General features: G+C 43.7%; 1 protein-coding gene across 1 annotated transcript in view; it reads left to right on the forward strand.

Annotated features, from left to right (window-relative positions):
- VPS13C (vacuolar protein sorting 13 homolog C) overlaps positions 1-13,797 on the forward strand; it is a 992,635-nt gene that overhangs the window by 846,311 nt on the left and 132,527 nt on the right. Inside the window, exons 67-68 of the mRNA XM_030188422.1 lie at positions 4,174-4,314; positions 11,781-11,862. Coding sequence (XP_030044282.1) covers positions 4,174-4,314; positions 11,781-11,862 — 223 coding nt within the window. The remainder of the gene's footprint in view (positions 1-4,173; positions 4,315-11,780; positions 11,863-13,797) is intronic.

The raw sequence follows: 13,797 nt of genomic DNA on the forward strand, positions 1-13,797 counted from the left end.
ATCATATTCTGCCATATAGAGAGGGTAACTAATTTGTCTAATGTCAGAATCTGGGAAAATCTATTATCATATACATATGATTCCATCACTGAGTGTAGTAAGGAAGAGAAGGAGAGACAGTTTCTAGTTCTAAAGATTACAGGTTTATTTTAATACTCACCAAGTAACATACAATTGCAATGCACGCATATATTCTTTCAAGAGGAGGTCCGTGTGGCAGGACCCTATCAGTCTGACATCGAGGAGTTCTCTCCCTTGCACTAAAAGTTGCAAGCTTTTATACTCTCCTGACTGCATTAAATTCTATAGATCTCGTTATCAATCTACTTTATCAAATTACATACTGACCGCCAAACGTGATGTTCTAACACCTACCCCCCTCCGAGTTTCCTGTTCTTTCACATCTACCATAGGTGTTATTTGCTTCATGTATTTTTAATCAGTTTCGTTTCTCTTGTCAGTTGTTCAATTTCATTTCTCCACTGCCAATTGTTCTGTATTAGAAACTTCTTTTAAGCAACCGGCCATTTTCCTTGACCTAAGTCATCCAGCAAGCAAACCCTTAGGCCTCAAATCCAGGCTCTAGGTTTTTAAACTTGCACCATATCTCTACAGGTGTCCAGCATTCAGCTTCCTCTTCACTGGGTCACTGGTTATATCACTGGATAGGCTGTAGTAGCTGAGTTAGCCATAGAAGAACAGGGACAAGGGAAGAAACTGGGGTGCAGTCCCATGGTACATGTAACAAATCCCTCCTCCTTGGTGGTGAAATGTCTTTTTAACAGGAGGCGGTTCACACTGCTGTTGTTGACTGGTCTCCTCTCTATCCTACCACTGGTGATATTTTTGAGTATATATACCTCAGTGTGACCACTGTTAATAATGTAGTAGCCATGCTGAATAAAATGCTGATCCTATGGCTCATAGAAAATTTAATTTATAGTTCAATTTGTTTATTAATTTTTCATTTAAACAAGGATACACTTGTTTTGAAATACAGCCATAACACATTATTTAGGAAACAATAACAACATTCAAAAAGTGAATCCTTAGGAATGGATCCTAAGGAGGTTAGCCGAGATTGGGTTTTTTGATTTGGACGTCCTCGCACCCATCACAAAAAATCTGGGGGAAAGACGTCCAAGTGCTCGTCAGGGACGTCCTTAGTGAAGGACGTGCACGTTAGGGACTTTAGAAGGACGGCCCTGACGAGCACTTGGATGTGGCTAGGCAAAGGTTTCCGGCTGGTTGTTTTGAGTGAAGGACGTCCCTGACGAGCACTTGGACGTTTTTTTTTTTCCCGATTTTTTTTTTTTTGTTAAATTTATGGAAGTTTTTAGAGGCGAATAAATCCTGCGCAGCCCCAATGAGAGATACAGACCTCCCGTTAGATTTTCCACGGTTAGGCAATTGGAAAACGGTATTGCATCTCATTACAATACGATTTATACACATTGGTGTACTAATTTACTCATCTGCATTCCGTTTTCGTTAGCTGCTACCGTGATTGGAAAATGGCTCGGAGAAGCCTTTTGTGCATGCCACGGTTTACTATGGCTCGTTAATGGCTCGTTAAGTTTAGTGTATCTGGCCCTCAGCAAGCACTGCCTAATTAACACACCATTGATAACTGCTGCCAAAGACAAACTGTCTTTTGCCATACTCTGAAACTACAAGTCTGCATGCAGTGAATTCTTAACCATCAAAAGCAATATTTCTGACTTAAAATAAAACATGGAAAAGAAAATAAGATGATACCTTTTTTTATTGGACATAACTTAATACATTTCTTGATTAGGTTTCGAAGGTTGCCCTTCGTCAGATGGAAATAAGCAAATGTGGTAGATGACAGTATATATAAGTAAAACATCCAAGCATTTCATTGACAGTCTAAGGGTGGGGGTGGGTAGGAGGTATGCATGGGAGCATCAAAGCATTTCAGAGATAGTCTAACAGGATGCGGGTGGATAGGTGAGAGGAGGGTGATTGGGTGGCAGAGCCGGTGGCGGGAGGCAAGGATGGTGCTGGGCAGACTTATACGGTCTGGGCCAGAGCCGGTGGTGGGAGGCGGGGATAGTGCTGGGCAGACTTATACGGTCTGTGCCAGAACCGGTGGTGGGAGGCAGGGCTGGTGGTTGGGAGGCGGGGATAGTGCTTGGCAGACTTATACGGTCTGTGCCCTGAAAAGGACAGGTACAAATCAAGGTAAGGTATACACAAAAAGTAGCACATGTGAGTTTATCTTGTTGGGCAGACTGGATGGACCGTGCAGGTCTTTTTCTGCCGTCATATACTATGTTACTATGAATCATCAAAGAAAATAGTAACATACTTCCTAAACATAAAACTTCTTCTTTAATCATGATTAATTAAGCTTTCTTAGACCCCATTATACTGAAAAGGGCGATCAGAGTTAGGAAAGAATTATTACAAATCTTTAATCAAAAGTAACTAAGGCGGCGTAAATTCTCCCATATTATTCTAACTACTACAGTTGTTTAGAATCAAGAAATGATTTTAGACTATCTGGTGAATAAAAGGTGTATTTAACCTGGCCCAATCTAACAAGACATTTACAAGGATAGGCAAGAAAAAACATCCCTTCTATCTCAAGCGGGTTTTTTTTTTAATGCGAAGAAGGCTTTCCTTCTTTGTTGGGCCGATTTTGTAACGTCAGGAAAAATCTGCACCTTTGCTCCACCAAAACAGGTTTGTAAATTCCTAAAATACATTTTCATAATATTATTCAAATCCTGTTCAAAAATTAAGGAAACAATCAAAGTTGACCTTTGCGTAGTCTCATCTACAGTTTTTTTCCAATATAGCTGATATATCATCAAGATCTAAATTAGTGTGTGATACATCTTGTTTTTTTCCCAATTCTCCTTTAGAAGCTGAAATATAATATAATTTGTTTACAGGCGGTATTGCATTCAGGGGAATTTTCAAAACTTCATTGAGGTATTTTTTGAATAAGTCATGTGGGTTAATCCCAGGGAGTTGAGGAAAGTTCAATAGTCGCAAATTAAGTCTTCTATTAAAATTTTCAATTTGTTCCACTCTTCTTCGAATCTCAAAATTATCTTTTATCACTCCACTTTTAAATTCTTGAATAGAATCTACTTTCTGCTGAAGATCAGTTACTTTCTCAGCTATTTCCCCTTTAATCAGGTCTATCTTTGAATTCAAATCTTGAAATTTTTTATCAAAAGTTCTGACTTCTCCTGAGGTCTGTTGTAATGTCACATCCATTTTATTCAGCATTGTCCATATCATTGCTAGATTTACCTCCTGCGTTCGTCCGGAGGCTCCTGCCTCTGCTCCCGGCGTCTGCTCTAATGTCTCCCGACCCTCACTGGGAACCTTGCCCGCAACACTTCCGGTAGGGCAGCGCTCCTCATCGGGCTTCGCTACTGACGCCGGACATGGAGGTTTCATAGTTAACGGTGGAGAGAGAGATATTTCCTCTCCCAGCAGGGTCCCCGCTTCCCCAGAGATCCCTGTTATGGGATCCATACCTCCAATAGATTGGGAGACTGGCGCGAAGAAACGTTCGAGGCCTGCTTGGGTCGTCGAGGGAGTCGAGGTAGGTTGGGGAACTATCCGCGTCACCCCCTTTCTTTTTGTTTGTGGCATTTTATCGCAGGAAAATTTGTATTTCCAAGTCAGGTTTCAGAGCGTCTCTTCACACAACTTGTTACGCCGCCATCTTGGATCTCCCCCAGAAAATTTAATTTAAATGATTTGCACCCTTAACTGCCTGGTCTTTCATGTTTGAGCTGTCCAGTGGCTCTGTGTATAAAGGCACCACCCTTGAACTAGTCATACTGTGATTCTTGGCCAGCTGAGGCAGTTTTTGCCCTAACACTCAAACTACTCAAATGCATTGAAAGAGCCTTTTTTTTTTTTTGTTACATTTGTACCCCGCGCTTTCCCACTCATGGCAGGCTCAATGCGGCTTACATGGGGCAATGAAGGGTGAAGTGAGTTGCCCAGAGTCACAAGGAGCTGCCTGTGCCTCAAGTGGGAATCAAACTCAGTTCCCCAGGACCAAAGTCCACCACCCTAACTACTAGGCCACTCCTCCACTCCTAGGTCTTGGAGCACTTGTCTTTGACTTACATGCAGTTTGCTTGGATGAAAACATTATTAATATCTGTATGTATATTCTAGGTACATTTTGGGAAAGTCCCAATGGCCATGCGTCTTCCAGTCAAATGTCACATAAGGCGAAATTTCTTGTCAGGCATTCAGATTGAATTCAAACAGTCTCCTCACCAAAGAAGTTTACGTGCCCAGTTATATTGGCTTCAGGTAAGAATACTTTTTTCTTTAATACTTAACATGACCACATTTATTAAACCATTGTTTTCATTTCTAATCTGGCTTCCATAACTAAAAAACACAAATCTTCATCTACTACTACTACTTAACATTTCTAAAGCGCTGCCAGGGTTACGCAGCGCTGTACAATTTTAACACAATGGGTCGCTAAAAGAGTGCAGCAGCTTTGCCAGTCCACAGAAGCTAAGTTTAGCAAAGGTGACTGAAGATAAGAGCTGTAGAGAGGAACTGTAGTTGCCCTTTACCCAGCTGGAAATGCAATAAACTGAACGGAAGAAAGCAAGTTGAAAGACCGTGTCATAAAATGAGCAAAGGAGAAAATATGGGAAGGAGCAATGAATATGGGAGGAAAATGAGATGAGGATAAAAATGAATGAGAGAAGCAGGAAAAAGTTTTTTAAAGTTTGCAGAGATCCAGAGCTTGTATGTTTTCCTAATTTACCTACATCAGAAATGGGCTTTGATATATTTGAAGTGACCTTATATTTGGGTGAATATGGTATAATATCAAAGAAGCCCAAGCGGAAAATTTGATTCTGGCATCTGTTGGTATTTCACAAGCATAGATGACGCAATATATTAAATCTTTTTACAGATAGTCAAAAGAAGTCATATTTTCACCAACAGCTAGGTAACCTATGACTTTACTCTCTGCAGTTTTTTAGAAACTATATGGATACTATCAGGCCAGTATTCCCTCTATAAGAAAGGAGCAGAGTGAGGGCAGGTTGAAACATTATCCCAATAGCCATAGGCGGTCGATGGCCCAACTGTTTGGGGAGGCTGGTGGGGGTGGGGGCGGAGCTTAAACCCATAATTGTCTGATAACACACAGAACAAATAAATTAAAATAAGTCACAATTAATACCTTTTATTAAATTTAGATATTAGATATGTATCATATGTCAAAGAATAAAGTGGTTGCTCAAAGCATATACTAACCGCTATCGCTCAACTGCAAAACACTATGCACAACTTTGTGCAAAAACACATTCAGAACCTTACTGTACCATATGAAACAAGGGATCATAATATCATGATACGTGTAGAGCCACAAAACACCCTAATTCATGTTTAATATGAGATAAAATGCCATAAATAAGTAAATAAATATAAACTTTTAATGTTGAGCACCTAATTCTCAAAGTGGACATATTCCAAGCACTATAATGAAAATAAAATGATCTTTTCTACCTTTGTTGTCTGGTGACTTTGTCTTTCTGATCATGCTGGCCCAGTATCCGATTCTGCTGCTATCTGTCTTCTTAACTCTGTTTCCAGGGCTTCCTTTCCATTTATTTCTTTACTTTCCTCCTTTCTTCTTCATTTCTTGCCCTCCATCCATAAGTAAAAGCTGGGTCCTCCTCTGTGGAATTGACTGGAGGAGGTATAATATGGATCCAGCTTTTGCCTATTTTCTCCACCCAACATCAGGCATCCCACCCAGCACCAGGCATCAGGCCGGCCTCCCTCCCTCCCACCCAGCATCAAGCACTAGGCACCCAGCACCAGGCATCCCTCCCTCCCACCCACCCAGCATCAAGCACCCCCCTCTCTCCCTCCCATCCAGCACCAGGCCTCCCACCCAACACCAGGCAGGCAGGCCTCCCTCCCACCCAGCACCCGGCAACCCACCCAGCACCAGGCACCCCTCCCACCCACCCACCCAGCACCAGGCATTAGGCAGGCCAGGCCTGGCCTGGACAGGCACCCCTCCCTCCCACCCACCCAGCATCAAGTGCCAGGCACCCCTCCCACCCACCCACCCAGCATCAGGCCTGCCTTCCTTCCTCCCTCCCACCCAGCAGCATCAGGCCTTCCTCCTTCCCTCCCACCGAGCACCAGGTCGCACGCGCGCCATCCAGTTCCTGCCCCCCCCCCCCCCCTCCGAAATTTAAAACTTCAGACCTGCTCAGGGTTAAAGGAAGCGGCGGCGTCAGCACCAGTGAAAAGCGTGCTCGCTCAGCGCGCCTTCAGCTTCCCTTCGTTCTGTCTCTCAAGCGCTGGTCCCGCCCTCATTTCCTGTTTCCGCAAGTGCGGGACCAGTGCTTGAGAGACAGAACGAAGGGAAGCTGAAGGCGCGCCAAGCGAGTACGCTTTTCACTGATGCTGACGTGCTGTGTCACTGCTGACGCCGCCTTTCCTTAACCCCGAGCAAGTATGAAGTTTTAAATTTCAGAGGGGGGCGGGAGGCAGGCAGGCGGGGAAGGTCACAGCCTCTTATAAGGGGCGCCTATGCCGATAGCAGTAATATTTAGCTGCTGTTTGGATAACTTGTACTCCCCTCCTGAGTATTGTGTTCAGTTTTGGAGACCGTATCTTGCTAAGGATGTAAAAAGAATTGAAGCAGTGCAAAGAAAAGCTACGAGAATGGTATGGGATTTGCATTACAAGACGTATGAGGAGAGACTTGCTGACCTGAACATGTATGCCCTGGAGGAAAGGAGAAACAGGGGTGATATGATACAGACGTTCAAATATTTGAAAGGTATTAATCCGTAAGCGAACCTTTTCCGTAGATGGGAAGGCGGTAGAACTAGAGGACATGAAATGAGATTGAAGGGGGGCAGACTCAAGAAAAATGTCAGGAAGTATTTTTTCACGAAGAGAGTGGTGGATGCTTGGAATGCCCTCCCACGGGAGGTGGAGGAGATGAAAACTGTAACGGAATTCAAAAGTGCGTAGGATAAACATAATGGAATCCTGTTCAGACGGAAGGGATCCTCAGAAGCTTGGCAGAGCCGGTGGTGGGAGGCGGGTCTGGTGGGTGGGAGGCGGGGCTAGTGCTGGGCAGACTTCTACGGTCTGTGCCGTGAAAGAGGCAGATACTAATCAAGGTCAGTTATACACAAAAAGCAGCACATATGAATTTATCTTGTTGGGCAGACTGGATGGACCGTGCTTGTCATTCTCTGCCGTCATCTACTATGGTACTATGTTATTAAGGCCTCTTGAATCACTAATGTGGAAATCACATGGTCAGATCAACTTATGATGATTTTGAAATGGTGTTGAGAGCTTCTGCTATTGGTATTTGTGCCTGCTGACACTCTTAGCTGTGGATAATTGATCAGAGATATAATATGCAAGACAGACTTTTGAATGCGCTTTGCAAGGAAGATAATCTCTTTGGAGATAGGGTTAAGGAAGCTGTGGATCAAACTAAAGACCAGTGTTGGGTGGTTCAGATCTTCTCTGCATTTATTTTAGATCCTCTCTAATCTTCTAGTTGGTACTTGACTGGGAGACTAAGGAGACACATATTTGCTGAAGAAGCATTAGTCTTCCTTTTTCATCTCTAGCATAAACAGGGACCTTGCTCTTCCTCAAGTGATCAAAGGGCTTCAAAGCCACATCTATCTTCTCAGCCAAAACCTAGGATGAAAGTTTGACTGGCTTCAGGTGGGCATAGCCAGTATTTCAGTGTTCATTCTGGACTCCATGGAAGGGGAGGGGGCAGCGTCAGTTATACATAAAACTTTGGCTCAGTATAACTTCTATAATATCTGATTTCAGCATCATGTGTATGTAATCCCCTATTAGGTTGGGATTACTAAGAAAGTAAGTCCCTTTAGAGAGTCACTGGGAGGAGTGACTGGGAGGTCATTGGATGGGAGGAAGCAGAGCCCAAGGGGAATAGCTTTGGAATAAAATGCAGAGAGAAAGTGCACTGTGGGGAAGAGTGACTAGGAGGAGATAAAGTTAAGTGTTTGCCCTGTAGGGGGTCTTTCTTTTGGGGTTTTGTTCCTTTATTTTGTTAGCTGCTGTGGGTCTTTGGTTGCCTGCAAGCCCTTGCCAAGTGACCCAAAGAAGAAGGGGCTTGTAGGCGGCTGCAGATGGGAGCGGATCGGTTCTGGATCGCCCAGCGGGGTCCAGCGCGTTACAGAGGGCTTGTTTGGCCCTCCGACTGCGGGCACCATTCTGTTCCTCCGGGCCACGGGCTTCATCAGCGATGCGGGTCTCCCCTCGACGTCGGCCTGCCGCTCGGTCGGTTGTTGGACGTTGCTGTGGCAACGTTGGGTCTTCTTAGCAAGTGCTGTCCTGCCAATTCCATCTGTGACAACGGCCTGCTTTGTCTACTTATTGGCTGCCACTTTTCATCTTTTCACTTTTTTGTTGGCTGTTTATCGTTGGATGTCAGAGAGCATGTGGGTCGCTGCGCCAGTTGCCTTGGCAGCAGGAGTGGACAGATACAGGAGCAGATTTCAGCTCCATTTACATCCTGCAAGGTCATCTTGGTGTCCAGATGAATTTCTTCTCTTCCAGCCACTAGAGGTTCTGCCTACTCCAAGGAGTCAACAAACAGCCTGAAGCCCATCCTAACAATATAGCTACAGACCATTTTTGGACTCTCTTATTCTTTCCGTATTTTCTTCTTTGCCTGTTTCTTCCATTCTGTCTGATTTGATTGTAATTGTATCACCTCTGATCTGAAACATTGTAAGCCACTTTGAGCCTGCACAACTGTGGGAAAAAGTGGGTATAAATGTACGATAAATAAAAAGAAGTGAATTCATTGGCTAAAGAAAAATGAGAGTTGCTGTTAGGAGAAGTAGTAACTATGAAGGAGAACTCTGGGTGAGCAGTGGAGAGACCCAGCTCAGAAGGACGGGATAGGAGCCAGGAAGTTTCCATCCGGTAGCCACGGTGAGCCAACTCAAAGGTCACCCTTGGTGGAGGTCAGATCACGGGGGTCTGGACCTGAGATACAGAAAGGAATCAAGCCTTTGGAACACTATAATGAGGGATAGGCACGGACTGGAGCTGTACAAAGTGTAAGTAACTCTGTTTAGGAGTGCCTTGTAACATATACCCTAAGGGAGGAGAATACAGGAGTTCTGCTGCAGGGAACACCAGAGGAAGATTTATTTAAGGATTGTATTATTTGATGAAGAGTTTATATAATTGGATGTTCCTGTGGGTTGAAGTTGAAGAATAAACTGAGTTTTAAACTGCTGACTGCGGAGTGGTCATTTGGATTAAAAGATGTACTGCTGTCTTCCACAGGCAGCCTATCTTAACTGCCAACCTTGTTTCCCACAGAGATTTGGACCTTAACTTTGAGTTTCCAGGGGGAGAAGAGTCATCCCACCCACCCACTAATACTTGTGGAGGCACCGCACGCCAAGTGAGTGAGGGTCTGATAGAGTCTGCCCTTCACGGGGACTCCAGCCCACTTGTACCCCAAACCCAGACCCAGAAGCACCCAGGCAAAGGGCCGTTGCATGTAACTCATATGTTTTGAGTATCCTTCCAAATTACTTTGATAGCCTTATGGGCACACTGAGTTACAGTATACAGTAAAGGAACTCTCCTTCCTTCCTTCCTTCTAGGAGCTAGTGTGATTGAGCCTGTTCCACAAGATGAAGAAGGACATGGATTATATTCCCTTAATTCCAAAGAAAACATAAGGACTCAAACCTATCCGTAGCCATAACAGCTTAGAGAAATTCCTAGGAAAGGAAAAAAAATGACTTCTCTAAGCACCTTAATCTCTCTTTCACAGAAGGAGACTGACTTTGTTTCCTAGATTTAAAGGATGTTTACACTCATATAGAAGTATGTCCTGTGACTTGAATACATTTCATATTCATAATTGGTAAATACCACCTCCAGTATCATATGCTTCCCACTGACTTGGCTTCATGTGGATTGCAAAAGAACCTTATAGACCTGCCAGGAGTGGACCAAAGTCCTTAGAAAGCCTACTCTGTTTTTTGTCTCATTTAGTCACACTAAATCTGGTACTGCCATAGCTAAATTCACACTTCCTGATTGGATAACAAATGCAACTTTTCTGTTGTGCTTAGATTTAACTCTGAAAGGTCATGTCCTTATCAGTAACACACTTGAGATCAGTCTCCATCTGTATCTGTAAAGCTACAACATGCATTTGGAACACTTACATCATGAAATTAGATAAGGATTCTCAATATGACAATAGGATTAGTCAGTTTGTCCTAAAGAGTATATTTGAGTTTAGAATCAAATTCATTTTTCTTAACTAAAATTCTTTCCCGTTTGGCTTCATAAAAAATAAAAAACAGAGAAAATGGCCCGTTGCCACCACAACCCTGTTTTTTGCATAGTGGCATATTATCTCTTTATTTAAAGGCAGCCTGTTAGGCATTGTCTGTTATCCTGCTCATCCTTAGAGAAAGTACATTTGCTTAGTGTAACCAGTATACCAGTCTTTACAAAACCCACCTGCCTCTGTGAGAAACAGGCATCTCCCAGTAATAGTCTAGTACTAAGATGAAGTTGGCAGGAATAATAAATTTTGCTCAGTAGAGTATTATCGAGCTCTAAATCTTTGTTAATCACACTCTAGTTTGAACACCATTGAATTGAATTGCATCATCCATGTGTAAAACTGGTATCCTCCTTTGACATTATACCATATCCACTCAAATATAAGATTGTTTTAAATATAGCAACCCCATTTCTGAGGTAGGTAAATTAGAAAAATATGAATACCATATAAGACTCTGGACCTCTGCAACTTTCATGTAAGGAAAGTCAATTTAAACGTTTTCCTGCTCCTCTTGTTCATTTTTATCCTCATCTCATTTTCCTTCCTTATTCATTGCTCCTTCCCATACTTTTCCCTTTGCTCATTTTATGACAAGTTCTTTCACCTTGCTTTCTCCTGTTCAGTTTATTGCATTTCCAGCTGGGTAAAGGGCAACTGCAGTTCCTCTCTACAGCTCTTGTCTTCAGTTACTTTTGCTGAAATTAGCCTCTGTGGACTGGCAAAACTGCTGCACTCTTTTAGGACCTTCATGGGCCAAAGGACCCATTGTGCTCATTTGTCCCTGGCGGGCATGCAAGCTTGCTTATCTTGCTGGGCTCACTGAACATCTATTGCAGGTGACCAGTGTTGCCATACTCATATCTGCTGGTTTCCTACAGCTGATTATTTTTTAAGATTCTACAGCCATCGTGTGGCACATTTTCAAAAATGTAACTGAATTTACATATTTGCAAGGGGTTATTACTATATGAAAAAAGTCTTTCAGGCATTTTTTTGTGTGCCCAGTTATAATATTTGGGCATTTTTTGGAGGGCTTCTTAGTGACCGCTGCTGGGAAAGGAGGAAAGGATTTGGGATAGGGGTAGAGAGTGGAAGATCTTTGAGGTTGAAAGCACAACATTCATCCCAGAAGTGGAAGGGGCGCATGCATGTTAAATAAGTTCTGGCACTGAGATTTCTACCACCAACATTTAGGTGTGCCGGCCTTTCCTTTTTTTCAGTGATTCCACAGGGAACGAGTAATTCTGCAGGAAGGGCTGAAGTTTGCTGTCCTGCCTGCAGGAGGCTTGGGGGCCAGTATACCATATTAGTCTTCAGTTCCTCAGCTCTACACATAGAACAGTCCCTTTACTCTTTCTTTGTATTTAAAGTTTGTGACTTTAATATTTTGCTTTACTTTCAGATTGATAATCAGTTACCTGGGGCTATGTTTCCAGTTGTATTTCATCCTGTTGCACCTCCAAAATCAATTGCATTAGATACAGGTAAACTATAGGAATATACAATATGTTCTTAACTACAGCAATGTGAAAGTCTCCCTGTTCTATTGCAGGGCCCAAGAGACAGGCAGAGCTTCAGCGTCTAAATGCGTGGATGAGACGATGGTGCAGGGAGGAGGGTTTTAGATTTGTAAGAAACTGGGCAACATTCTGGGGAAGGGGAAGCCTATTCTGGAGTGATGGGCTAAATCTTAACCAGGGTGGGACCCATCTGCTCGCATTAGCATTTAAAAAGGAGATAGAACAGCTTTTAAATTAGAACAAGGGGGAAGGCCAACAATGGTTCAAAAACGCATGTTTCAGAACAAGATATCTTTGAAAGATACCACCAAAACAGGGAAGACAGGGTATCCCAATAGCGAAGTTGCAATAGATTTACTTGAGGGTCCACCCCTCCAGGAGACCTCCAGAAGGCTGCTCCTGTCTCGGAGGCAAAGACAGGAGTGTAAGAGACTATAGTAGACCAGGTGTCTTTAAATAAAAATCAGACAAAAGATTGCAAATGAAGGGTCCTGTTTACTAAGGCTTGTTAGCGTTTTTAAAGCGTCTACAATTAGCACGCGAGCTAACCATGTAGACGCCTATAAGGGGTATTATAGGCACGTACACGGTTAATGCGTACTAACGATGCTAACATGCCTATAACGTATCTTAGTAAACAGGGCCCTAACACTGTCAACTTCTGAGCAAGATATAAGTAGGAACAATGGTCTATATGCAAATGCCAGAAGCCGAAGAAATAGAATGGGAGAGTTAGAATATATTGCACTAAATGAAAAATTAGATATAATAGGCACCTCTGAGACCTGGGGGAAGGAGAATAACCAGTGGGACACTGTCATACCAGGGTACAAATTATAATGATAGGGTGGATCGAATGGGTGGATCAAATTGGAGGGGTAGCATTGTATATTAAGGAGGGCCTTTAAGCAAATAGATTGAAAATTCTGGAAACAGAACACATCTTGGAATCCCTATGGATTGAAATTCCATGTGTAAAGGGGAAAAGGATAGTGATAGGAGTGTACTACTGTCCACCTAGCCAGGATGGACAGACTGATGTAGAAATGTTATCAGAAATTAGGGAGTCTAACTGGGGAACACAATAATAATGGGTGATTTCAATTACCCCGATATTGACTGGATAAATGTAATTTCAGGGCATGCTAGGGAAGTAAAATTCCTTGACTAAATCAAGGACTGCTTTATGGAGCAGCTGGAACATGAGTCAACAAGAGGAGGAAAAACTCTAGACCTAGTCCTTAGTGGAGTGCATGATCTGGTGCAGGAGGTAATGGTGCTAGGGCTGCTTGATAACAGTGATCATAGTCATAGGCGCCCCGTATAAGAGGCTTGGGGAGGCTAAGCCTCCCCAGCCCAACTGTGACCTTCCCCTGGCTGCCTCCTCCTCGAAGGCTGGATGGAACAAAATTATATCTTCCTCTCCTCGCCGGCGTCCACCCCCACCACTCGTGGCGCCGGCTCCTCACTTCGTCAACCTATAATCATGGCTCTTCATTCCTTCCTGCTCCCCCCCACGCCTTTAACCCTTTTATGTTCAGTGGCTGCGACTGCAGTGAAGTTTAACCCTTTTATTTTCAGTGGCAGTGAAGAAGACACCACAGCGAGCTCGCCTCCAGCTTCTCCCTTCCCTCACACAGTGTCCTGCCCTCACGGAAACAGGAAATACATCATCGCAGGAAGGTGGGACACTGAGTGAGGAAAGGGAGAAGCTGGAGGCGAACCCGCTGTGCTGTCTTCTTCACTGCCACTGAAAATAAAAGGGTTAAGCGCGTGCGGAGGGGGGCAGGAAGGAACGGAGAGGATGGCTATCAGGGAACTGAGGGAGGGCAGGGAGAATCGCTGGACATGAATGGGAGGGGAGGGCAGGGGGAGAGAAGAGATCGCTGGACATGGAGG

The sequence above is a fragment of the Microcaecilia unicolor genome, chromosome 1 (genome assembly GCF_901765095.1).
Source record: "Microcaecilia unicolor chromosome 1, aMicUni1.1, whole genome shotgun sequence".
In the NCBI taxonomy this organism is placed as follows: domain Eukaryota; kingdom Metazoa; phylum Chordata; class Amphibia; order Gymnophiona; family Siphonopidae; genus Microcaecilia; species Microcaecilia unicolor.